The sequence below is a fragment of the Hippoglossus stenolepis genome, chromosome 23, assembly GCF_022539355.2.
Source record: "Hippoglossus stenolepis isolate QCI-W04-F060 chromosome 23, HSTE1.2, whole genome shotgun sequence".
Lineage (NCBI taxonomy): Eukaryota > Metazoa > Chordata > Actinopteri > Pleuronectiformes > Pleuronectidae > Hippoglossus > Hippoglossus stenolepis.
The window spans coordinates 11,770,885-11,797,854 of record NC_061505.1 but is presented as its reverse complement, the minus strand read 5'-3'; the positions used below and the strand labels follow the sequence as shown (position 1 = coordinate 11,797,854).

General features: G+C 43.9%; 1 protein-coding gene across 1 annotated transcript; it reads right to left on the bottom strand.

Moving 5' to 3' along the window:
• Positions 1 to 2,318: 2,318 nt before the first annotated feature.
• Positions 2,319 to 20,708, bottom strand: tmem102 (transmembrane protein 102). Its single transcript, XM_035148827.2, has 6 exons — positions 20,282 to 20,708; positions 18,480 to 18,691; positions 8,339 to 8,677; positions 6,895 to 7,085; positions 6,529 to 6,741; positions 2,319 to 6,359 (listed from the first exon to the last, which is right to left on the bottom strand). The coding sequence occupies exons 2-6, from the start codon at positions 18,679 to 18,681 to the stop codon at positions 5,760 to 5,762; spliced, it is 1,545 nt and encodes a 514-aa protein (XP_035004718.2). The 5' UTR covers positions 18,682 to 18,691; positions 20,282 to 20,708; the 3' UTR covers positions 2,319 to 5,759.
• Between the last annotated feature and the right edge of the window lie 6,262 nt (positions 20,709 to 26,970).

Below are 26,970 nucleotides of genomic sequence, written 5' to 3'. Positions count from 1 at the left end.
TAGCCCAGTCTGAACTGCTAATCTGCCTTTTATACAGTTCCGTACAAACAAGAGCTTGTAGCTAGCTTGGTGCACCCAAAAAGGAAGAAAACACCTGCACCGCAACACCTCACATAGACAAGCATCAACGTTTAAGGACCACTTGAACCATTTTTCTCATGTTAACTCCACTTGTTCCATCGTCAACGTCCGTTGTCGCTCCCTTCTGTTGAGATCGTGCTTTTGATTGTGTGGCTTTTGTGGTTATGTTGTCACTTTTGTCGTCGTGATGGGGCTTTTTGCATTCGCGTTTGCCACGAACGCGCTTGTGTGAGACCTCTCTGCCGCCATAGAAAACAGCTGTCTGGCCCGAAACAACAGGTAAACAGGATTCATCCTTTTGAGGTTCAAAATAAATCATCCTGAAAGACATCTAGGTTTTGCCCCGCTGCTCTTACTACGAACAAAGATCAAGAAGACACTTGTTTAGCCCAAGCCCAATGTCAGCTCGACTCCGGTGAAAGGCTGTTTGATAGTCTGACTCGCTCATGAGGTCACAGCGCCGACCCGTAACATCTGTAAGTCAAACAATCCAGCAAATTCCTGGTTTCATAATTGGCTTAATAGGCGTCAACAGATTGGTGCTGTCAGCGCGTGCAGCTCGGATTGATGGGAAATGATACGACGTGCGTTTGAAGCAACAAAACATCTGTGTCATCATCACGTAGCTAATGGCGGATAATGGCTAAATATTTCTAAATGTCATTGCGCGCCCGGGGGCACGACAGAATTATTCATAGTTATTCTTGTTCTGTCCAAATGCGACCACGTCCTCTGTGTCTCATGAACTTACAAATTAAACACACAACAGCTCTTTGTAGAAACTTCATTCAAAAGAATTCATGGAAAAAGAAAATGAAATAAGTTTGCAGAATAAGTGCAGATTTCTTCCTTGAGAATGATATCTGTGCTTTTTGTAAGGACATGTAAATTGTGCGTTTGTAGGAGTACTTCATATATTTGCTTCTCATAGCTGTGTTAAACGTCGTGAAATCAAGCACGTAGCGTAAGTATTCTGTATTTCGGAGTGTGTGTGCTGTCGTTTACGCGTCATCAGCGATTTAATAATAAGCATGGTGTTTCATCTTGAGCCATTATGCAAAAGCAGAGACCGCCTGTCCCTGCTTTAAAAGAAACAACCGATAAGCAATGCAGATCGGATGAGAGGCTTCCTCAGCCCCTAAATACCGGGTGATGCTGCAGAATATCACAGTGTGATGACGGGTCACAAAAGACCAAGAAGGAAAAATGATTTTACTTATAGATTAGTTGATGTTTAATAGACATAAAATGAAGGCTGAGTTTAAAGATGGCCATGGTCAAAGTCCACTTAGGCAAGACTCAGCACTCGGCAGCCCTCTTTGCATCAACCCCCGAGGGCAACTGGCGAAAATCAAAGTTTATCATCATCATTTTCGGAAGATCTTATCCCACTGATGTTTGTCCAAGTGCCCATTTTCCCAGCAAGTTTGGTTTTAATTGCGTTATCTGACGCGATTGGTCCTAAAGTTAATGGGTTCTTGCACTAAGTGTCAATAAAATGGATTCTGTAATTTTGATGTGCTACGGTAAAAGACTTCCAGAGGTAACGGAGCAGCTCAATCCAGAGCACAGTGACGGCGACAGCTCCTCCCAGCATGCACTTGACCGAATGTTGGTCACTCACAATTATGTGGATACAGTAACAACCACCACGTGAGCTCAAAGGTGAGCAGACAATTGGCTTTTGGAGATGGAGGGGCGGAGCTCGTGGGTCATTCAACAACCCTGTGGCTTTAAGCACTTTTCTATTCAGGTTTCTTTAGCTGACTTACATCTTCTCTGGTGTGGATCCTGACGACTCGATGTGATGACGCTGTGAGGACGAGTGAGTTCTCGTGCAGCTCCACTCCAGTGGTCCTGACCTATGACCTTTCCATGAGCGAGAGAAGGTATCTTATGATTTTAAGAATTAACTATAATCTACAAGCTGTGTAATTGTTGTAACTCTCTCTTTCAAGACAATTCCTGTTCAGTCACTATCAAAGATTTCATTTTGACAGCGCGTGTGTAACATCAGCCTGGAGCCTCCTCTTTCTCTCTGAACTGTGCGGCGTGTAGCGCTGACTCACGAGCAGCGCAAACACTGTCCTGGAGCGCCCCCTGTTGGCCTCAAACATGTCTTGCAAACTTTGACATTGAATCCAGCCCGTTGGCAACTGTGAAAGTGCATAAGAGAGAGCAATAGCTTTTTTTTGGACAGTGCAAAATTTTAAAAGAGACACGATTCCCACACGATATGATTTGAAATGCAGTGATTTATTTCATGCTAAAGCTTGATCAATATAAACCCCCCCAGTAAAATAACAGTAACAAATACAGCAAATCAGTCGTGATACAGAGCAAATTATATATATTTTTTTGAAAAAGGGACTCAAGTAATACAAGAGATTTCTCAGAGTGTAAAGTGATTCAGTTACAGATGTTTATCTTAGCACTTGGAGTTCCTGTGTGGAGATAAGGACGAGTGTTCTCCAGTCGGGAGCGGACTGAAAGAGATGAAGTGGGTACATTCATTGGATTTAGTCCGTCATTTTTCCCCAGCAGGTCAATGGATCGTCAGTTGATTCGTCAGAAGTTGCAGCGCAACAGAAAAGCTGTGATAATTAGAAACTCGGCGAAAGCTGATGTTTGGGAGCCTCATCTGTGTTTCCTTGCGACCCCCGTGCCCGGGCAGACAGTGATTTTTCCACCCCTCCTTCTTTTAACAACTAGTCAATCTACACTGATGCACGAATGGAGGAGGCGTTACAAGTGACAGGCCTCTCCACAGGGGGCTCTGATTGCATATCCATAAACCGACGCAGGATTTGATACTCGCCACAATTCCGAGAAAAACATTGATTGTTTTCCAGTGTCTAGTAATCTCCAACTAGGCCCGTTAAGGTACGAAGTGAGACACATTCTTAGTCAAACACGAAAAGTACCTTCACATTAACAACTATACTCTCCACTAAATAAACACTTGTGACTTGTGAACTTACACAGATGGGGGAGCGACGATCGCGCCCGTCTTGTACAAAAGTGCTGAGAACGCCACTCGATCCTCTGACACCCGGCAGCTGGAAACACACCCTTACACACTTTGGTTTTTCCTCGGATTCCATTCACTCACACATACATTGAACAGCAGTACAGACAGATGCTCTAAAAAAAAAAAAGAAAAATCCATTCAGTAGTGAGAGCATTAGAGCATTTGTAGACTGTGAGTGACAGGAATTCATACATGTGTCCGAAGGAAAAACCTTACAACAGTAGCTTAAAAATAAATAAACTGAACAAACCCACATCCCCTTGAAATCTATGTAAACCTTAAGTGTAAGTGATTGTGTGCTAGTACCAACAGTGGAAGCAGCGTTTCAGTGCTTGGTAAATCCAAGTTCAACCCAACATTTTGTTCGCAGTGTTTTTAGACAACTTTACATCTCAAATTCATGAAGTAAAAATGACTACTTGTCTGTTTACACTAGTTGTCGCCACTACATCATTACTAGTAGTGTAAACATAAGGCTTTCTGTGGCGACTAAAGGACAGAACGCCTGTGATGAGAAACGTGGATAGGATGAGAGGAGGGAAAATAAGGAGCAAAAGAACTATGAGATAGAGGGGAAAAAATAAAAAGAGAGAAACCAGGGGGAGTGGAACAGCAGCAGTCCCCAAGAGAGGCAGCTGTCCAGGCCCCGCAAGGCCCGTTCCCCCACTTCAAAAGTCTTCAAAAAGAACAGAGGCGCCCATCTCCCTTTATCCATCCCTCCATCCCCCCACATGGGTAGCCTCCGTCTGCTGAGAAACGATAGGGCCCAGTGACTAACACACACCCACTGAGGGGATAATTCCACGGGCAACATCTGGGCGTCTTGTCTGCGTCCTGCTGCGTGGTACGTCTCTCGCCGACAAGGGTGTGTGTGCGCACGCACGCACACGCACACGCACACGCACACCTCATTAAAACAGACCAACCAAGCAGAGGAGATGTTGGACAATTATCAGTCAGAACCAGACACAAACTTTCTTCAACAGAAAGCAGACAAGACAACCGCGCATGGTTTGCAACAAGATGTTTGACTTTCAGGACCTGTGCGTTGTTTTAAAGGTGAAGTAACTCGACTTATTCATGACTATGATGGATAAATAGACCAAAAAGCAGTGGCTCAATAGATATTCTTTACCTTCTGTCTTGTTGCTCAATCCAGACAATACACTACCGCTAATTTGATTCCTCGTCTCCATACACAGCGTTGAAATGTTCTAAATCCCTTACAAAGGGTCACCACGACACAAAATGTCTGCTCAGGTAGGAAAACAAAACTCAAACTTTGACGTTTCTCACATGCTGTCAGAACTCTTACATCTTAGTTCAGGATCAGCACATCATTCTGTTGTCTTACAATTAACCGGTTTTATTCAGTTACATCTGCAATTCTTTCCTTTTTTTAAAATTTTTTTATACATGACCCGTTTCCGAGGCCCAGTCGCACCAGAAAGTGGCAACGTGACATAAACCTGCGGCTGTATGTGGGACGTGTGTTTCTAGAAGCTTGGGGGTGTAGTCGGGTGGGTTGCAAGTGATGATATTTTTCTTTATCGACATATAACGGCTAGTGTTAGGCAGTCTTAAGAGCTTCAGTGGAGCGGTTTCTACCTGGAGGGTGCAAGACGGCGAACAAGCTGTCACAGCCTCCTCTATGACTCTCGAATTCTCTGTCCCCCTCGAATGTCGTCTATCAGTCACTAAGATGAACTTGACGTGCCTCATCTGAGTTGGTGTGACCGGGCCTTTTGCAGGAGAAAAGGCAAATTAACATTCTGGCCATGATTCAACAGATCCATCCAAATGAAGAGGTTTGGGATCACGCAAGACGCGTTTCTCTTTGCAAAACTGCTCAAACATTTGATACAATTTTGGTACATTCAAATACCCAATGAAATGTAAGCGGCATTGCAATCTAGTGAAAGACCTTAAAATTGAATCATACATGTAAAAAAATGATTAGTATTAAAAATACCTGAGAAAGACAAAAAAAAAAAAGAAAAAAAGAAAAAAGATCTCATTAATTGAGGCGTGGGGTCAAAGAAACAGCTACACTGTAGTTGAAAGAGTAAAGACTCTTTGTTCAAAGACTCCTCACAACATTACATTCAGTTACATCAGCCACACCTTGGTTTTCCTTTCTAATTCAGCCATCGCCAATCTCAACTGAAATAAAAAAGAAGAGAGATGCAGCAATCTTTAGAAGTTAATATGTGAAATGTACACACACACACACACACACAGATGCTCGCACGTCTTCTTGATGTACGTGTTGATCTCCGGATTCCATTCACATGTCTTAAGCCGGCCCTCGTCTCTGTAGCACCAGCCGATAAGTCTTGTTAAGGCCAGCTCGTTAGGAGAGGGCCGTCTCCGTGGCAACAGCTCGGTGACATAATGTCTGTTGTGCGATGCCCACTCGAATGGACAACATCTGTCAGTAGTAGGACATGTGTGTTTTTATTTTTTGGTTTAAAGAGTCGAGCAGCAAGGCTTCGTTGGGCCTCGGGGACGTGAGGAGGAGGAGGAGTGTGCTCAGTTTCAGGCCGCCTGCGTCTTGAGGCCCCGCCCCTCTGATGTGACGTCTCGGAGTGTGTTTGCGGGCTAAACGCACACGTTTTTAACACGCCTTCTCTGCAGCGCGTGCGCCTCAGTAGAACTTGTCGTCGATCCGGAAGTGCGGCCGCGTGACATCGTCAGGGTTCAGGAAGACGGATATGGATTTCCCAGGGTTCTCTGTGACCAGCTGCTGCAGCCGCTGTGCCAGCTTGTCCTCCGAGGGCGAAATGATACCGTTGGTTGAGTGATGCCCTGGGGAGCCGTGGCCGTTGGTGCTCGCTATTAGGTCCTTCTTCAGCTGGCCTGCCTGCTGGGCTTGGTCAAGAGCCGCCCGGAGGTGCTCGCTGGGATCTGAGCGCACGTGCGCCAGTTTTCTGGCGACAAGCAGTGCCTGGCTGTCAGTCAGGTGCTCCAACATGTTGCACTGGGGCAGGAAGTAGTTTGGGCAATTTTTACCAAGGATGCAATGAGCCAGGTCGTCCAGGAGACCAAGGAGGAGGCGGCCAGGAGTGTCGGCATCGGAGCAGGACAGGTAGACACCAGGAAGTCGGTCACAGGCCCAGAAAAGGAGGGTACGCAGGTGGTAGAGACTTAGGCCTGCACGGGGACGAGCCAGGATACGAGACATTACTGCCTTGGCTGCTTGGTAAGCCTGGGCCATAGGGAAGGGGATGCACTTCTTCAACTGAACCTGGTCATAACAGAGAAACAACCAAATAGTTAAGTATTCAGAGGATTTGAGACGTTGTGGTGAAACTAAGAAACTGAAAAATGGCAAAATAACACACAAACAAAACCAGATGGACAAAATATCCTGATGCTTTAAAAGCTATTCCAGGGAAAAAAGTGAAGGTTCACACCTCGCTGCGTGAGAATGCCAGCCTCCACTCCCTGTCAGGCCGACCACCCAGCGGGGAGCAGCAGGGCAGCAGATAGAAGCCCGATATGGCCTCCTCCTCTGTGATTTTACCATCCCAGAAGTGGTTGGCAGTCAGCCAGCCCTGGGCAACAGCGGGCCAGCCCCGGAACGACACCACAGGCAGCAGGTCGTACAGCACCCGGCTCGAGCCCGCCTGCAGGGAGGAGATGGTGGGGGGGGAAATATCACAGCCTGAATCATCTTCCTTAACTTTTTGTAACGTTTGGCAACAATAATACTCCAACATTGATTTCCCCCAAAAAAGAGTCCATCGGTCTTTTATCATCATTTCAGTGTTCATCGGTACCTGGAGGATGATGGTGGTGAGGGGTCCGTTCCTCTCCAGTCGGTCCGGAGAGGGGATGCCTCTCTGGGGCCGGCGCCTGAGCTCCTCGATGGCTTCGCTCACCACCCCCCAGAACCAGTCGGTCACCAGGGACGGAGAGAAGTAGGATCCATCCAGAGACTGTGAGCCCAGGGAGGGGATGGAGCCTTTATCTAAAGGGGGAGGCAAGGGAGGGGGGAGGGAGGAGGGAGGTAACAGATTTGTGAATAACAGCTACTGTGACATGGATTTTCAGTCAGAGCCTATCGCAGTCAACCTGGGAGTAAATCCTGTGCTGGCATTGGCAAGCAATTATTTACGTCGCAAACTAAGCTCTAGGTTCTGGGTGTGATTGTATATTAGTACCTGGACGATGTGGCAGCACTGGTGCAGATTGAAAAGTCAGGTTTCATTTTTTTTTGTGGACATTATGGCTAAAAGTGACCTCAGAATGTTTTAGAATTTAAGTAAGACCCAAACAAATTTAAGTTGAATGATAAAAAAAGATTTTCATTCTCAATTAATTATGTAAGCGGTCTATCCAGCAAAAAGAGAGTTTCTGATTCCACCAAATTGTGAGATTTGCTATATTTTTTTTATATATACTGCAAATAAATTAAATTAGGATTTGGAATTGCTGAGAAATAGCTCAGAATCATCTATCATGAACAAACTGTTAATGAAAGTAATGGTTGCAGCCCTAGAGTAGATTTTGGGGCACCTGTAGTATACAGTTTACTAATAATGCCGAAGAGAGGTGAGGAAGAAAATGTATTTCATAACACTTCTGCCCTCTTTTCAACCTTTCAATCGCATTTGGGTGTGACGCGGTGTACACTCTGTCAACTAAACTTGACAAAACCACCACTTCCCCCGCCACCGCAAATACAGCGACATAAGATCCTGTGGGAAATGTATTTTACCAATTGCTGAAAATTAAAACGATTAGTATCAATAAATGTCATTACTTTTCTCATCTTGCAAGTTTCATGCCCGCCAGCATGTGGTGGATTGATGTTGCGGTGGGGTCGCGGAGCTGCCGTGTAATCGTGAACTTTTGATTCTTCAACTCAAAAATGCTTTAACGTTCATTTCCAGTGTGTTTTTTTCCCCCTATCTGAGGAGGTAAGAGGAGCGGGTCCTCCGCTGCAGCGTTCGGGGAAAATTGCACCACAACATCATGCATCAAATTATCTGAGTGAAACATGAACAAAATTGAATCAGTCCCCCACCTTCCACCCTGCACTGCTGCTGTACCCTCAATGCTGTCTGCTCCACTCCTCTTTCCTCTTTGCTCATATCTCGTCATCTTTCTATTTTACCATTTCCTTATCCTCCTTCCACCTTTCACTTTGTCCTTTACTTCCCTTACTATCCCTGTAGCTCTTATTTCAGTTGCATTCATTAGCCCACTTTTTCTCCTCACCCATTTCGCCATCGTCTTCCTCATCCTCCTCGGTGGGAAGTCCATTCTCCTCCTGGCAGCAGATGCTCCAGCGGGATAAGATGTTGGAGTCGCAGAGGCGGAGGCTGAGCCATGAGTGGCAGGGTGGGGAGTGTCTCATGTCCAGGGTGACAGGCTGATTGCGGTCATGGAGCTTCAGGGCAGGCACCAGCAGCGTGAAGTCCAGGTCGAAATCGGCCCCTTTAGCGTAGTCCCCCATGTCCTCGGGGTTGAGGTCCAGGACTCCCTCCCGGGCCCCGCCCGACAGAAGCAGGTACTCGTTGGCAACTGGGAGCCGCTGGTCCACTTTCTGGACTAAGCCTGGATTAGAGGATGAGACAGAGATACCAAAATATCAAGCTCACAAATCAACATTTATATTTAGATCTGTTTAGATGTGTGGAAATGCCAGCAAAACTGTGGCAAGGCGCAATGACTGGAAAGGTTTTGTTGGCTCTCATATATTTTCAAGCTCAAGACGCCGGCTCTGGCCAATGCACTAGGACAGAAAGCAGCAGGTCCACAAGCGAGTGAGCCTACAAAATGTCCGGCTTGGTTTGTTTTGAGAGACACTGCATATATTTGCGAGTTTGAGCTGTAGGACTACTGAGAGTGAAATTATCCGGTGACCAATAAGACTCTAATGATAATTTCACACGCGTGCCCAGCCAGGCCTTCATATCAGCTTCTATACCCTCTCTTTTGTAGTTTTATTAGTTCATTTCCAAGTTCTGGGAACATAGCAATATCACTAAAAGGAAGTGTGATGGGGCAAGAAATACGAGCTCTCAGACAATTATCTTATTATACTCTTATAATATTTTAAGCCTGGCTGCACCATCATTTTCCCAAGTGCTAAAAAGCCTTCCTCGCACTCCTCTCTGAACAGTTTATACCAAAGAAAGCTGCCCCCTAAATCCCTTTATGGCTACTTAGCCATGTTGTAAAGTTCCCAGGCTGTGGGCCCATGGGAAACACAGCACAGGAGTCAAGTATGTTATGTTTTGACAGCTAAGAGGAGCACTCGAGAGAGAGGCCTGATCCTAAAGCCAAGCCTGTGCTGGTCCAGAGGTAAATGCTAGCTACTGCGGGTCAGAAGTAAAGCATTGGCACTTCAAAACACTTTGCAGGGAAAAGATTGTAAGAGCCTGAGCTTGAGTGTTTATCCCCTCTGGGGCAGTTAAGTGGCTGGAACGGGGGCATCAGACCAACCCGGCAGGCCATGGCTGGGGGTTCAAAGCTACTAACATGATTCCTCTCACCCAATTACATGGGCATCCAACCTTATTGGTAGGAGGCCATGTGATGTTTTCCTGTGGAGGTACGTGTCAGTGAGCGAGCAAAGACATGTTTTAGATGTTAAAATTAGTGAGAATGAGTCCTAAGTAGAAATCGAGATCCCCCATATGGGTTGTTGGGTGGTCACACAAATACCTCATCGATCAGAAATAGTGAGCAATTTAGAAACAAAACACTCAAGACTTGAATTGTTCATCAACAAGCCAAACATGTAGCTAATGCGTTTTTTTGGACTATACTTTCCTGTTCATCTGCATTCAATGTATTCAGCATGATGTTAATAAAGTAGAAGCAGGGTTTAGTTGCATCAAGTGCATCACATTGAACTCGTCTCTCCTCTGTCTGAGGCGAGTATTTGTGCATGCAAATGTGTGGAACAAATTACGGCCAATCGAACATCAGATCTTGATATCGGTTAGGCTGTTAAAGAGGGAGAAATGCTGGATGGTAAGATCAAAGCGGAGAAGAGAGGGGGAAAAGACAGTGCCAGAGAAGAAGAGTGGATCAGACGCCAGCCAAAGGGCAGCGAGGTTTGAAGCTGTGACTCCTCTGATTTGTTTGGTTTTATCTGCCACTGATGAATTGGGTCAAATAGGCGAAGAGGAGGAAAAGAGTGATGAAAAAAGGAGAATAAAGAGCATTTTATCTCCCCAGCAGGGCCTTCAGTTAGCGGGAGGACAGAGGGGAAACTGTATCAATTAGCAAGGCCTTTCCAATCTCCACACTGGCTCGCAGGAAGTTTGAGGTTGTTCCAAGGAACACAATCTACTTTTTAATCCAAAACGCCCAAATCAGCAGTCTCATGCTGCCGAACTGGGCGTCGGCCAGCAAGCACGCACACACACACAGATTGATGTGCACGTGAAGACAATCCAACTCATATGCCTGTAGACACACACAGTCTGAGAGTAGAGCTGGAGAGGAGACGGTCTAGGCTTTCACAGCGACGGATTAAACCTAATCCTATAAAACAGGTCTTTTAACGTATATTTCCATTAGAGGGAAGTTTTTGGTTAAGAGCTATTTTCAAACTAGACCCAATTCCAGTATGTCAAAGGACTATTGGTTTCTCCATCAGTCTCAGACTGTGCTAACAGGAAAGGCTCCAGTGTTTCCAATAAAACCAGACAAATGCTGCAGCTTTCAGTGCTTCATGCTCAACCCATTCATTGTTGGGGTACTTAACAACTGTTATGTTACACTAAAAGCTGGATGTATTTTGTACAATCTGATGGCAAGTTGGCTGAGTAACAATGAAATTATAAAAGTAGAATCACCACCTGGCAATTGTATGCCTCCAGCCTGCAGTTTACATCCAGGTCTGTTTAGACTCATAGATATCATATATATCAGCCACAACATTAAAAACATTACATCACATCAACATTAAGAATTTCTGCCCTGTGGTTGTTCCCTTCCACCAACCAGTGCAGTTTCAGTCAAACATTTTTTCCAGTCTCATGAGGTCCTTGTGACCTTTAACATTTGGCCACTGAAATCTAAATCAAAGCCCATGGCTGTCGCCTTCACATTAAAATGTACGGTAGATGATATATGTCAGAAAGACCTTTAACGACTTTAAACAAGGCATAGTCCAGTAAGTGTTCATTTCATTAAGGGTATTTTATCATAGTTAGCATATGAATTGAGGAGTTATGGCCCAAAAATCGGCTCCAATCTTTCAAAGCTAAAAATCATGTGTATGCTGCAATCAAGGAGCAACCACGATCCTGTATGCGTCTTTGAAATCATCTGCCCCAGGAGATGTGTATAAAAAAACATCAGATTAAAACATCACTAAATCACAACCTAAATTCACTGTAATAACTTTTCTACTAACATACGTATTTACTGATGGCAGGTGATGCAACCAACTCTTTTGGAGAATAAAAAGAAGGTCATGTAAAACCCATGTCATGGGTAATGTGGTCCACACATTGAGAAACAAATGCATTTAAATAAAGCACGGCTTTCTCTTTAACACATTCAGAAGGATTGACCGCCCTGTCACTCTCTCCCCTGCCTGGAAAATACCTCGTGAAAGACTCATTTTCTTTAAAACTAATTTACTATGACCTCAAAATCAATAGGTTTGTTTGCACAAGAGCACTATTTTGTCATCTGTCTCGGGAGTGTGTTGACAATTCAATACATCATTGTGATATTACACAGAGACGTCAATACAACAGGGACTCTCATATAGCTAACAGGCCCTTTGGCTGAAAAATAAGCAACTGCAGAAATGTAAACGCACACTTATAAGGAACATGCCTCCTTCAAAAATGAATCTACGACGCGACAATGCGGAGAAATCCCCTAGAGCAATCATGGGAAAGGCGTCCTTTCTCATCACAACCAGAGCAAAGCGGGAGTATTCCAGGGCACACCTCTGGTTTGATAGACTCCAAAAATAGCTCCGTAAATCTCTCTGGAAAATGGGATTCCTCTGAATAAGCTGATGACTTCTATGTGTTGCTGTTGAAGGAGAAGACTGAGAGAGAGAGAGAGAGAGAGAGAGAGAGAGAGAGAGAGAGAGAGAGAGAGAGAGAGATCCTGAAAGCTTTGACTACCAAAAACTAGGCTGTGTTCACAATTATGAGGTAAAACTAGTAATCACAGTTTATTTTTAACATTTATTTCCTTGTGAAGAAAGTTGAGTGTCATTGACATTCCCACAGCTTCACACCCTATTACCTTGGAGATGCCCAGTACGACCAGCGCAGCACCAGACTGAATGAGCCCACAGAGGAGCTGACCGCCCCACATGCATTTATTCACCTTGTGGCTCTATGCATGGTGCAGTTGAAATGTCGTCCGTGTGGAAATGAGACTCACAGTTGTTATTTCACATGGCCTACCTCTGTGTGACCTCTCTTTTTTTTTATCTCTAGACAATAAAACTCTAATACAGCAGCGGAGGCCGCCATAACAATAATCTTAAAAGCAGCCAATTCCCCCAAGGAGCAATTCAATCCGTTACAAATGACTCCTGACTAATATCGTCTCAGCTGGATGTTATCAGTGCTTTCACAACCGGCACTTCTCTGGGGCTCACCTCGCACGCTAATAGCAGGATTAATCCCAGTCATCCGAGTTGCTGAAAGGTGAACCAATTCGCCCACTTGTTGCTTATGATTTCATACGACGGCAGGAGATTAGCTTAAAAAAAAGTCTTTTAGAAGAGGAGGAAAGGAGAGGTTCCAATTTAATCTGATTTGAGGGGAGGTTTCACAACACTGAGCCAGGTGTCTGTGTGTGTATGACAGTGTGTGAACGTGTTAAATAGAAGAACCTGGGCTGAGAGTGGTGCCAGACATTTTGTGTCGAAACCTCCTGCAGAGAGAGAGAGAGAGAGAGAGAGAGAGAGAGAGAGAGAGAGAGAGGATGCAGGAAGCTGTCAGTGTCTTCCAGCTCCTCGCTGCTGCTTTGATGCCAGCTACACTGTGATACCGTGTCCCGTGAAATGACAGGCAATTATCACTTAAAGAAAAAGGTGTCACTGCTGCTTTGCTTTCACATTTTAATCTGTCTGGCCTGCAGGCCCCTGTCGTCTTTTTCAAAGAACCTTGAACAAGTGGATCCTGACTTTTGATGTTCTTATTAACGAGAGGCCAAAGAAGTGAGCAAACAGATCAATTAAGTACCACATTAGGTAATTAATAGGTAATTAACCCATACCCTTAATTTGCCCTGGTGCCCAATTATTGCTCTATTATAAGCAATTAGAAGCAAAGCAGCTATAGAGGTTGCAGATCAGAGGCTGGAAGAACTGTATCACCGTTATAATTATAAGTTCTTCAATTACGCTGAAGGTCAAGGACAAACAAACTCCATTTCAGTTGATTTAACCTATTAATACACCTTTAATGAGGAGGTCAAACACATAATTGACCGCCCATTAGGAAGAGTTTAAAACCACAACCTTCAATCAGTCTTAGAAAGTAGAAATTGTTTGTCACATTTATTGTGATAATTATCAATATCGACTGATATGGATATATTCATGTTGATGTAATTTGTGGCCATATGGTCCAGCCCTATTCCTACAGTTTTGTATTTGAGCTCCACTGTTTCTGTTCCACAGCCACAGTTTGGGTTCAACACTGGGTGAGCAGGTACAGACTGAATGAGTTCAGTGAATTGTGACAGATGCAGAAAACAAACCTGCATTTTACATTAAAGCTTAGTCACTCTAAATCCCATTTGCATTTGTAAATGCTGCTATTTAACTGTCGTATTCTGAGGCATGAGGAGAAGCTTTATGGATTTACAGACAGCCGGTCAATGCAGAAAACAGATTGGTCAAAGCAGCAATTAGAGAATAGAGTCAGTTTTGTTGGACGCGAAAGGGTGAAATGTGCGTCACTTTGTGGACCCAAACCGTCCCTGAGAAAACTTGTTTTAATAGATTACTGAAAAGTGTCACTCTGTGAGTGAGGTGTGTGGCAAACTTAAGAGTTTTTAAAGATTTATTTCCCCCCCAGCAACTCAAGACAGCTGCAGCCTGCACACAAGATACTGTTATCAGTTGACAGCTACGACCAAAACGATTCCTCCCCTTTTGCCTCAGGAATAGATAAAGTGTGATTGTGAAAAAAAAAAAAATCTGTGTCAGCCTGGGTTATTAAAATGAGCAGGATGGCAGGTAACATGTCCTGCAATGTCAAAACACTATTTAATATGCCAAATTCGCAAAGTCATATTTAATTAATTAATAATAATGAATACAATGAAAGATGCTTAATGAATGGTACAATGTGGTGTCAGGCTTTGGCTGTGTTCAGTCACAGGACACTGAAGAGTTTAACTCACAGACAGTTGCTGGTTTATTTGTTATGGAGGGTGTGAACTAACTTCAACTAAATTATGTTTTCTTCATTTCCAACAATTAAGATTTGATGCAGCTAAATGCTGCAAAAAGGTGTCAGTGAACAACATCAATGACCAGGACTTATGGCAGGCAAGATGCTGCACATCTGTGCTGCTTGGCACTGGTGTCTCTGCTCAGATGAGAACTGAAGACTAGCAGAGCCTAAGTAATCAAAACATTTCACTCTACTGTTGCAGAGCCATGAATCTGGCCCGGCTGCCAGATGAAGACAGACTCTCAAATCCAAACAGGCATTAACACAGAATTAGTCAGCCACAGAAGGCATGTTGGCCCCGAACACGAGCCTCCGCTAAAAACTACATGTCAGCTCTGAGCATCAGAGCGGGGGGGCTTCCAATGAGGCAGGGAGTCAACGCAGCGGAAACAGCATGAAGCTGTGAATCCATCACACATAAGTCTACCAGTGTTAATGGGCTGGAGTGAGAAAACGGCCAGACACTGTGCCCATCCCGAAGGCCAACAACAGTCCAACGGCTACGTGAGCTGCTTTCCCAAAAGGGAAACAGTTTCCACTTTGATTGCAAAAAATGAACCGCCAAAATGCATCGGATCATATGAAAGATTTTGCAGCCTCAGAAAGGTAGAAAAGCCAAGTGCACAGACAAAACATTAGTGGGGTTGCATGATTGCAGAAAGAAAACAAAACTTACAGAAAACAAAACTGTCTCTGAATGCAGAATGTGCACTGTTAATAATACAGTTGAATCAAATATTTGACGGCCTTTTGGGAGGTTAAACTGAAAAGTTCACGAGGCATAACACAATCAGAAAAATCTGAGATTGTTGTGAACTTCGAGTCAAGAATACTAGAAAACGAAAGGGGCTGATGCGAAGAGATCAACAGGAAAGCAAAAGGTGGACGTGTCTGTACTCCTGTGTCAGGGGCAGCTCATCTTTTATCTGTTTTTCACTGATCAGCGACTGACAACTGAGTGAAATGCTCTGTACAGGTTATTTCTTTCAGGTCTCACAGATAAAAATGTCAAAATCCAAGCCGAGACTGAGCAACACTCGTGACTCTTTAAACTGGGATCAAAAGTTTCCCTTTTCCCTGACATCAGGCAGGAGGGTGAACTCTGATCTGAACTCTCACAAGCTGGCTGGCAAACTTTAAGATCTGAAAAGTTGGGTTGAGGCTATATCTGGGCCCAGGCCCAGATCTTCTGCTTCACAGACAGTGCGGATCTATTTCTACCTTCATCTGACTTTGGTTTTTCAAAGGGTATATACAGTAGCCCCCACTCAGCTTGCCTGAAGGCAAACCACAGTGTTTACTCAAACGCAGAGTAAATAAGAGCCTCTTCTTGGATCTTTCAGCGAGTGAAAATATTCACTGCGTGCACTTGTGTGCGTGTGTAATCTCTTTTCGCTTTCCCTTTTCCTGACAGTGTGCAAAGCCCAGTGGGGATCCCTCTGCAGCTCAAACTGTATAGAAGCCTGGCAAAAAACAGCCACTCATGTTCAGCATCCTCACACACACGCACACACACACCAACACCTGCGGCAATGACGAGGTTCCCCCAACCAGGCCGGCCTGCTGTAACAAAGCCCCTCCACCAGGAGGATATTTGCTTTACAGTGCTGCCTTGTCATCCTCCACAGGGCCTCGACAGGCACAGCGTCGCTAATGCTGCTACCACAACATTCTTAAATGTATGTTCCTGAAATCCTTCACATACCATCTCTCGCTGCTGAAAGTGCCAAATTGTTTCCCCCCCCCTTCGCAGTTGTCACAGTCACAGCGGGCGGTGAGGCACAGGGTATGAAAATACCAGCAAACCATTGGTGATTATGCCGGCAGAAGCAGCCTCAAACACCGAGAAAGCTACCGAGAGACTCTCAACCGAGAGAGAGGGGGGGATACAGACACAGAACCGAGCATTGGGGCTTTGCACAGAAAGCAGCAAAGAAAAAAAAACACACGGTTAAAAGTTTGCACAGAAAAAGAAATCTCTTTTTGTGTGTGATGGAGAAAATATGCGAAGGAGAGGCCGGGGTACTGTTTTGATTTATGCGAATTCTTCCTGTGGTAGAGGCGGCCTGCTTGACGAAGCTGTCGCAGTGGAGAAGCATGAGCCGCCTGTCAGCCAATGCACAGCGACTATTTTGACAGTAGTACAAATAGTAAAAAACAAAAAAAAAAGTGTGACAAATGGAGACAGAACGGGGACTTGCAAAAATGCGAAACCCTGAAATATTTTTTAAAAGTGGGTCGAGAAGAAAAAGATAGGTAATAAAAGAAGAAATACGCAAAAACTTTCAGGACACGGCCCGAACATGCTTCGTTTTCAGCTTTCCGGGGACATGAGAGAGCAGGGACGACAGAGGACAGCAGGGAGGGGGCAGAGTGCCACCTATTGGACAAACAAACACACTTCACTCTCAACTCACAGCTAACAACAAAACAGCAATCAGTTTGAGTTGGCCCTGTCTGTCACTCATTCTCAGCATTTCGGATCCCTCATGCAGAATTAATAAGTGAATTATACACAGGATGATCCTGAACTCCCACATTAAGAATCAAAGTTGCATTTGAGAGCCTTCGACTATGCAAGTTACACATCGTTACATGCACAGACTGGAAGACTTTTCTTTTACATTTAAGACCTGGAAAAAAACCACTGCCTGACAATGTGTTTGTCAGAGGATTAAATTAAAGTCTAGTGTTAATTGGGTTTGTCGCGCATGCCGTCTAACACACCGAGTCATTAAATGGGTCTGTTAAAAAGAAACAGTGTTCCATCTCATTTACATTGGATCTTGCAGCTTTGCCCTTTCGCCTGAAATAACATTCAGTGTCAGGAATAAGCACACAACTACAAAAATAGTCCTCACATCACATTTTGTTTCATTACTTCATATGTATCAGTCATTCATTTCAGGATATGGGAAAAGCTTCAGGATACACTACATCTACAACTGGACACTAAGTGAAGGTTCCTCTCCCTTTTTAACTGAACTTTAAACTTCATGATAACAATTTGTTGTGTCACTGCATTAAGACCTGCCCAGTAGCAAATTGATACGAGTGTGGCTGTACTGGGCAGTTTCCAGGTGAGAATGTGTGTGGCACTTTTGAGGAGGGAGCAGGGCGTTCCTCGTTCATTTATCAGAGACATGGCCCTCGGTAAATAAATGTACGTGTATGTTTGCTTGCTGACAGCAGCAGTGTCAAATCTATGCCAAAAAGAAAATGTGATTCATACCGGAGCCGATTTAGTTTTACCTGTGTCAGGACGCTACAAGACACACAAACTTTTTCACGATGTTAACATTCTATCTGGGAAATAAAATCCAGATAGTTCTTGCGCGTACTGTGAAATATAATCCTGGCACTGCCCCGGCACACGGATATACACAAAGCATCAGCTGTGAAGTGGGATACACCCTTAACTTCCATCATGCAATTCTGCCTTCAACACCCACTGTCAAGTAAATGAATAGTTAACTGATTGTAACTTTGACTCCAGGCAATAAGTAATTCCTGTCCCTCAGGCTTGTGCTGCATTAAAATCACATTCTCTTCCACTTAAGATGAAATATATTATATAATGTAACACACTGTTAACTTCCATTATCCCAGACACACTGTGACATATCACCACACATTACAAGCATCGCGGCGACAGGGGTTTTCATTCTACAGTCATAGCATGTGGTTGAAGTTGGGAGGTCTGAGGTCATGCAGATGATCTACAGCAAAACAAACATTACATCATCTACAGTGAGAGAATGCAGTGCACAAAGTTACAAACTGATCATAGGCTTCACTCCTTTCTTTTGTGGTTAGCATCCCACCAGCCATCATAACACTACAGTTCACAAAAACAGATAGCTAAACAGGGGTTCCAAAACTGGGGGTCTGTAGTATTAGATAAATGTACATATGGTGGCAACATTGTCTTATCCAGTGTGATTGGTTTGTGGGCATACCTAGCATGTTGAAGATAAAGTCCTTAGCTGTGTGCACCTCTAAGGCCGTCTGGTCTCCAAACTCCCCTTGCTCCGCCAGCACCAGCTCAGACACCCGTGCCGACAGCTGCTCCAGGGTGGCCCCCGACCGGAAGTCCACCTCTGACAGCTTCTTGGCGGGGGCTGGGGAGCGCGGCGCCACCGCACTCATCAGGGAGTCCATCTCTATAGACCTGTAGCGCGGGGGCCAAGAATAGAGAAATTAGGTCATTTAGGTTTGTTACATGTCTGGCCCTATTTTAGAAAATAGGATACTTTGCTGTAACAGTGGCAATAATAATTACTGGTGTGGCGGCTGAGCCTTCGTGTTTTCATCCCTGAATAATACTCCCCTTGTTTTCAACAACCTTGTGTGAATCATGAGACTTTGAGGGGCACTTGCTGAGAAGCATATGACGTCAAAGAACTAACGTTCACTGTTAAAAGCAGAGGATGCTGATGCGGCAGGAATTTCAGATTTCTAAGTATTTTGAGTATAACTAGTGAAAACCCCCCCCCCAAAACATTGCTTAATGAGACCATGAGTATGTTCTGCATGCCATTGTCCTCTAACCTAATATAACACACATTCCGACACTAAAGAAAACTGTACAACCAAGTTTGTGTTTGTTCACATGCTTTGTAACGTACAATCATTAAGTGTGCTATAAACAGGATGATGGGAGTAGATTAAAGCAGTTTGTGTGTCATGTAATCAGTGTTTTGACATTTGAGACGTCTGCACTTCGAACTAGGGCTGCAAAAACTAATCGGATTCCGATTTAGTTTTTGCAGCCCTAGTTCAGTTTGTTGCCAAATTTATCGCCAACTGTTTGGATGATCGATTAACCAGATTGTAAAACATCTAAATGCTTCAATTTCAGCCTCCTAAACGTAAACTACTCTAATGACAGTAAAGCGAATATCTGGTTTGAGGGGGGGGGATTAATCAAGATAATAATCAACAGATTGATCGATAATGAAAATAATTGCAGCCCTGCTACAAACCAAGGGTAAAGGTCCGTGTGGGTTGAGTCCAGCTTTTTGAAAGGAGTTATTAAAACCTACTTTAGGGAATATTTTTGCATTCCCGAACCAGAGTATTAAATCATTTAGAATTAAGTGTCAGCGTGGCCCTGCTTAGTGGGCTAATTACATGAAGGGACTTATTTGTACACGTGTTAAAGTAGTGGTACAAAACGCTGCGTCTTCAAAGTAGCAGGGCGAAGAAGTTGCCATGTAAACAAAGTTCAGTGGCGTGGAATGACAACATGGCCTCTGCCCCACCGAACTGGGTCAATTAGCCTGCGAGCTCCGCTGCCACTAGCTGCTAAGCTAATAGCCCAGCAAATTAGCCTGCCTGCTGTCTGACAGCTAACCCTAGATTACGATACAAGTCATCACATACAAACAACCCCCCACCCCAGGGGCTGTATTAAACAGATTCATATAAACCGTGGAGGCAGAGCAATTCACTTATAGGGCTGAGGTTGGTGAGGGGCCTCGCCCACGCTCAGCTAATTTGTTTTATTAGCTCATATTAGCCGACTAGCTTGATCAAATTAGCACGCTAGCTAGGATGACAGGTGGGGACGGTGAAGGTAAGTGCAAGCACACACACGCACACACACACACACAGAGAGAGAGACAGATACACATTAAAATCCATACGTGCACACACATGCACTCAGCTCGCCTCTCGTTAGCACCGATCCGTTAGCCGTCGAGCTAACAGCTGACAAACATCACAAAACAGACACACACGCACACACGCGCGCACACACCCTTTCCGCGGCGCAGCGTGGGGGCTTCTCTTCGCTATCTTCTCCTGCGTCTACTGTGACTCCGGTCCCCGTGTTTGAATCCGCCTTCTCCAGCTGTCATTTCCAACAGGTCCCAGACTCCACTTTTCCCCCCGGCAACACCGTCCCACAATCCACGGTCCTACTCAGAGGATCCAGGGATTAGTGTGTGAGCGCGTGCGTGTGTGTGTGGCACGCACCGCCCCGCATTGCAAAACTACAGACGGATTTGTGCGATCGGGTTTGTGATTTAAAACAAAACCGTGGCCGTGTCCTCGCCGAGGATAAGATGAGGCGGAGTGGTTTCAGGATTCACCGCTGCACAGCTGGTGCATGAGCATGGAGGCAGTGCTGTGTGATCCCTGCAGCAGAGGAGGGTGGCGAGTCCAGATCTGCTGCTGCTGCTGCTGCTCCCTGCTCATCCCATAATAATAACGCCTGTGGGCTTCACAGTCAGGTTGTGTACACACAGCCGAGAGAGTGCTGCTGTGGAGGGTGGCAATATAACACTTAGAGGTCATGAACAACATTTTCTAGTTCCAGTCAAATGTCGTCTTTCCCTCATCAGTGGTAATTATTAGAAGCATAGATTATTATTATTATTATTATTATTATTATTGTTGTTGTTGTTGTTGTTGTTACTGGGGTTTAACACTTACTCACAACAAGTCAATCAAAATTAACATGTATATGTTATTATATATGTAATACTATATATATATATATATGTAATACATATATATACAATATATACATATATATATTTGGCACTTCCAGAGTCTCTCATTTACTTCTTTGGCCTTTTAAAAAAGATTTAAGAAACTATTCAATTCAATATGCAATGTGACATGTGACATGGGCCTTAGAAGTCTCCCTCCACATGACAAATAATGTTTAAACAGAATGAGCAGCTCCTATCTACATGTAAACTGATATTCACGAGTGCCCTGTTGAGGAGAAGCTTCTCCATATCTATGCCTTTTTCTTACAGTGGAAGTAATTGCCCTCCTCTTCGGACACCCTGGGAGCCCCAGCTGTTGCTTCCCACAGTAAAAGAACCATTTGCTCTTTAATATACGTCCATAAACCTCCTGATTACACTCAGAGTTATTCATTTCTTGCATCACTGCTGAACCCCTCCGAGCTGTCAGGCCTCCTTCTCGGCCCCGTGGGTGGATCATTGCCACCTTACACACTGCGGTCCCACTGGCTGGGAGAAGAGCCGTCCATACAGTGCCATATACCGCGTCTGATCCATCAGCATAATCTTCGGTGTAAGTGGGACATCGATCAAGATAATGCTGTACCAAACAGCCCTTAATGAGCAAGTTGAGGGAGCGATGCTGCCCGTCTGCCAAATGAGATGTAACAGACAACCCTGGTCCTCGGCAGACAAAGTGAGACACTTGGAGAAATGAGCTCGGCGTTTCCTAAACTCATTGCTTTTAACTCGCCTTCTCTGTCTTTGATCTCATTTTACCCAGAAAGGGGAGAAACGGGAAAAGATTGCAAATTCTCTCCACACCCCTCCATACATCACCCGCTACTTAGAATTGGTGCCGCACCATAAAAACGTCCCACTGTGAAAGTCGGATTCATGCTGAAATTGCAGCTGTTTGGTTAAAATGTTTCAGGTCAATTGATGGTCCGCTGGTCGGATATCCAAAGATTCAGTCCCTGGCACCAAGTCAGTGCTTGCTCAGCAGAGTCAGTAAAGGAAAAGTGATAAAAGAATGAAATGCATGAGAGGACATTAAAATAACGGAAGTGAAGGGAATATTAAGTAAGGGAAGATGGAAGAGCTCATGGAAGGACATTATATATATATATATATATATATATATTTTAAAAGGTTTTCAACTATTTTGCTCTTATGGTTATGTATTATCTGAGGTTGTCTCGGACTCCTATATTTATTCCATCATTCAGTCATATCAGAAACAAATCACTGCAAATACAAGATTACAATCAAGGTAAAACATTATTTATACATAGCATATATTTAATATAATATATATTTTTTATTATTATTTTTGCTATATTATATATAACATTTACTTAAAAATCTAAAAATACATGAATATTATTTCTGCAGTAAAATGGCCTCTAAGATTATGTGATTATATGTCACATGATAAGGTTCTTAGCACTGATGCTTTGAGGCAGAAGCCAAATTCTACTGTTTGTGTGATATTGGATTAATTTGAACTCTCTGGGCGTCTGGTAGTTATTGTGGGATCACAACATAGATAACGAGCCATGAAAGGTTGAAATGCACTGTGTTTTACAAGCTCATCATACGATTTTCTATATAATGTAAAACTGTATCCCATGCTGTGAGATCAATATAGTAGAGAACCAAATAACGTGATACAATACAAAATACAATATGTACTGGAATAGAATTAAAAAGCAAGATAAGACAAGATAAGATAGGGTTATGTAGAAATTAAGGCCAACATGAGGAAATATAACTAATAAAGACAATAAAAACATAGGTAAATATAAAATATAATGGCAATGTATGCATAAGGAAAAATATAAAATAATATGGGCAGTATAAACATAAAAAAATAAAAACAATAAGGGCAATATAAACATGTAGAAATATTAAAAAAAATACAGGCAATATAAACATAAGGAAATACAAACACTCAGGGCAATATAAACATTAGGCAACTTTAAAAAAAAGTACAAGTAATATAATGAATTTTTTAATAAAATACAGACAATATAAGAATAAGAAATAATATAAAAACTGTCACTGTACTGACCCTAATGTGCATATGCATTGTGTCTGTTCTCAAATAATTAGCAGTGATGAGTGCAGCACTATAAACTGTCATTGTGATGGTCACAGGAGAAAAGGTTGTTCATCACTTTCAAATGTTGTCCTTCCTTGTAAACTTACATGGGGTCATTAAACGCAGACTGTTTCATATCAGCGAGAGCACGCGGCCTAACCCCAGCCACTGTCAACCATCTCCCGGCGGACCATCAACGATCCTCAGACCTCACATTACTCAGTAGAGACGGGCTGCTGCTGATAGTGGTTATGGCCCCATGGCAACAATGGCGGCTCCCTCCGGTGTCGTCCCCTCAGCCCCTGTGATGCGAGGGCCGTCAGGCGCTGGGCCGCAGATTGAGGCGAAATGATTGGGTATGAAGCCGTGAAAAGCGGGCCACAGTGATGGGGCCTCAGTGACCAATGAAGTGAGGGAATAATCTATCTGAGGGTGTCATGGCACTGACCATTATTTAAGTGGCTTGAAAAGGTCAGCAGGAGGACCCGGGATGTGGGAACGCTTGGGTCGGCCATTACAGTCATTCCGCTTCAGTGTGCGAGCTGCCGCCGCCTGATTGATGCCTCGGATGGGGGATTTGACGCTGCCGTGGTGCGTAGCATGCACTTTAATATATTGCCAGTGTGTGTGTCTGTGGGTGGATATTTGTGCATCCCCTGGTCTGTGTGACCGAGCGGGGGGAGGCTCGGGGTAATCATGTGAGGAGGCCAGGGCAGAGTGTTTCATTCCAGGTCTTCTGGAGAGGCCTGGCCGTCCACAGTCCAGTCCATCAGCGCCCATAAGCTCTCTATCACCTTTCTCATTCATGAAGGATTTCTCTCTCTCTCTCTCCCGCACAAACACTCTGTTCATCTTTGACCAAAACAGACTCCGAGAAATCCTCTGAACAAAAACCAATCTCCCCACACACACCCACACACGCAGAAGAAGCTGATGTAATTAAATCCATCTGCCGGGTAAGACAAGAAAAGGGCAAGAGAGGGAAAAGGGGGGAATTTTTTTACTAAATAATATATTCTCAAGTGGAGAAATAAAGGAGAGGAAGGCTTGTGAAGTGCAGGGGAAGTCCCCGGAGGTATAATTAACAATATCTACCGATACTATCTGTGCGTCTTCTTTCTCTGTAGCTCAGTGCAGACTGAGGCAGAGGCAAAACCCCCAGACACACTTTCTGCCAGTGGGTCTGCTCCTGCACATCATCCCGCTTTATGTTCTGTATATTAAACAGCAACATACAGCGCTTGTAAAATAATATCCATCACACTTGAAAGTCAATTTAATGTCCTGATCACAAACCACTTTACTAAAGCCCCTTTTCCAGTTGTTCGAAAAAAAACACGAGTTTTAAACTGCTCCCGCTCCGATCATCGGTGATGGAGACGTGACATATTCGGATGAATGGGCTGTAAAACAAAATTTTCAAGGTCAAGAATGAACGTGTGTGAAAGTATATAAATTGATGTTGTGCTTATACGGTGTGTGTTCCTTAATGAATTTGGGATGGGGTGCAGTAGGGGGCTCGGAAGCATTTACTTTCCCCCCAACCCCGATAGACAAATCCAACAATGCTTGTGAGGGTTGAGGGTAAAACAAATACAGCAAATGTTGAATACAGATTTATGTACGCAAACAAGTATCCGTCGGTCCATTACCTGTAACGCTTCTCATTTGAGGATCACAGACGGGGATCGATCCAACAGCTTGAACATACAGAGAAAAACAACCATTCACACCTACAGACAATTTAGAGTCTACATAAGTTATATGTAAAGGATCACATTTAATGAAGGGTTTTCTATTATGGTGAGTTACTGTGAATAAATTAAATAACTTGAGGGATTTGGTTCAATGAATTGTGTTTAATGCATATATATATATGTTTAATTTTATTTAAATCATTCTCAAGCTATTTTATCTATTTACATTATCTCAACATTATATAAAAACAATGAATTTTATAGAGTTATGTGGAAATTGAATATGTGATTGAAACATTTTCAGGTAGAATTATTAGAGTAATAGACTGTAGGAGAAAGTATCTGGAGAAAACACGCACAGACACTGGGAGAACAAAGCACAAAGAAATACTATGAAGGAACTGATCAGTTTTCACTTTGAAATGAAATTTTCTGTCTATTTGAATAAAAGAACACCTTAAATCTTCTTTGAAGGCACTGGTACTTCGGGGAAGAAAAATGATGCAAAGAGAATAATAGCTCAGCCCTCATACATGTTGAGAGGACTAATTAGCTTAGCTTCTGTCTGCATTACTGTAAAGAAGGAAATTAGGGCCCAGACACAAGTGTCTCCCTTCATCTCGCTCTCCATTTCTCTGTCTCTCTTGTGCTCACACATTAAATGTGGTCTGCCGGGGCAGAACACCGAGATCCTGTTAATGGAGTTTTACCAGGAGGCGCCGTGCTGACGGTAACAGCGTCCACACGTCTGACTGTCACCCTCAAATAAGACGAGTTTGCTCCTCGCAACTCGAAACAGACAATCACATGACGAAGCTGTAGATGTGCATGAGCGCAGGAGGCCCCGTAACTTTTTCAGCTGTTTTTTTCTCCCACAAACTTTGAGAGTGTGTGTCTGGGTGTCGGAGTTTTCTCTGCTGCGTTATCGCTTAGTGCCGGTGTAGCAGAACGCGTCCCAATAGCTACTTAATTCTAATGAGGGTTTTATGAGTCGTGATCAAGAGCTCATTGGCAACGTGATCAGTCAATAGCGTCTTCTCCTCTGAGCGGAGCCTCGGCTTATGCGCCGACCCCGGCAAATTGACCCGCAGATTTATACAGCTATTTTCTAAAGGTCCCCGTTCGTGGGCCTACAGTCAGGAAGGCGAATTAGTGTCTCAATGGATTTCGCTTTCAATTTGAATGCCGAGTGGTTGGAACACGGCCCCGGCTAAGGGGAGGCCACGGGTAATGAACTCCATTGTGTTCTGCCACTTAGAGGATCAAAACGCTCGCGGCTGTGAAGACATTCAGAGCTGCAAGAAAGATGATTTCCTTCAGCTGCCACAGGTGGCGAATCCTGTGGGTTTAGCCACCCTTCACTGAAAGCCACACGCTAAGGGGGATACTTAGTTTGTGGTTTGTGGTAGTGGCTTTATTCAATTGTGGCCTGTTTGCAGTCTGGTATTGCACCAGCTGTAAATCCACGTAGGAGGGATTGACTTTGCTAAATGTTGCTTTACTTGCTATAAGTCAGGTCAAGGGGGGAAACCATTCAAGAGAAGTTTCTTATATTAGAGGGGCTAATTAGTGGCTATTGGCAAGAGTTGGGGTTTGACAAAAGCTGAACAATTGAGCGGGCCATGGCATTCAGATGAAGACGCTGTTAAGCTGTTAAGTAACCTGTACTTATATGAAGCACAATGTGTGAGCCTTTGCTTGTATGAAAAGTAAATACAGTCTGATTGATTGGTTGTTGCCTGAATGGTGAGACTAGCACAATATTTTCATCTGCTAGGTACATAGTACCTCTACAGTCCCTCCAACATCTAGAAATAAAGTAAAGCCAATGTAGATGATGGAATGAGCAGCAGATTATAAAATTGTGATAAACTTTGTGCAGACAAATTCTGTCGCGTTTTCTTTTTATCTGCACCATCTTTCTAACTTTTGTCCTCTTCCTGGTAAGGAGACATGATCCGGGATGGATAATTGGTTTGCAGCCTGAAATCATGTTGAGCCTCAGGTAATGCAGTCGGCGACTTGGAATCTGATGGGAAAATTAGGCAGTTTTTCAGATTTGGTCCTGTTCTTACTCACGGATAGTTGAATGGATGGAGATCATGCTCAGTATGCGCGATCACTTGAGGAGTCAAAAACATCATCAATGTGAAAGAATTAAGCAACAGAC

Excerpts from the sequence above, each read along its gene's own strand:
- tmem102 (XM_035148827.2), bottom strand. The coding sequence starts at position 18,681 with ATGGACTCCCTGATGAGTGCGGTGGCGCCGCGCTCCCCAGCCCCCGCC. Across the intron at positions 8,678-18,479 it reads CTTTATCTTCAACATGCTAG|GCTTAGTCCAGAAAGTGGAC; the intron begins GTATGCCCACAA and ends CCTCTAATCCAG. Across the intron at positions 6,360-6,528 it reads TGGCATTCTCACGCAGCGAG|GTTCAGTTGAAGAAGTGCAT; the intron begins GTGTGAACCTTC and ends TGTTATGACCAG.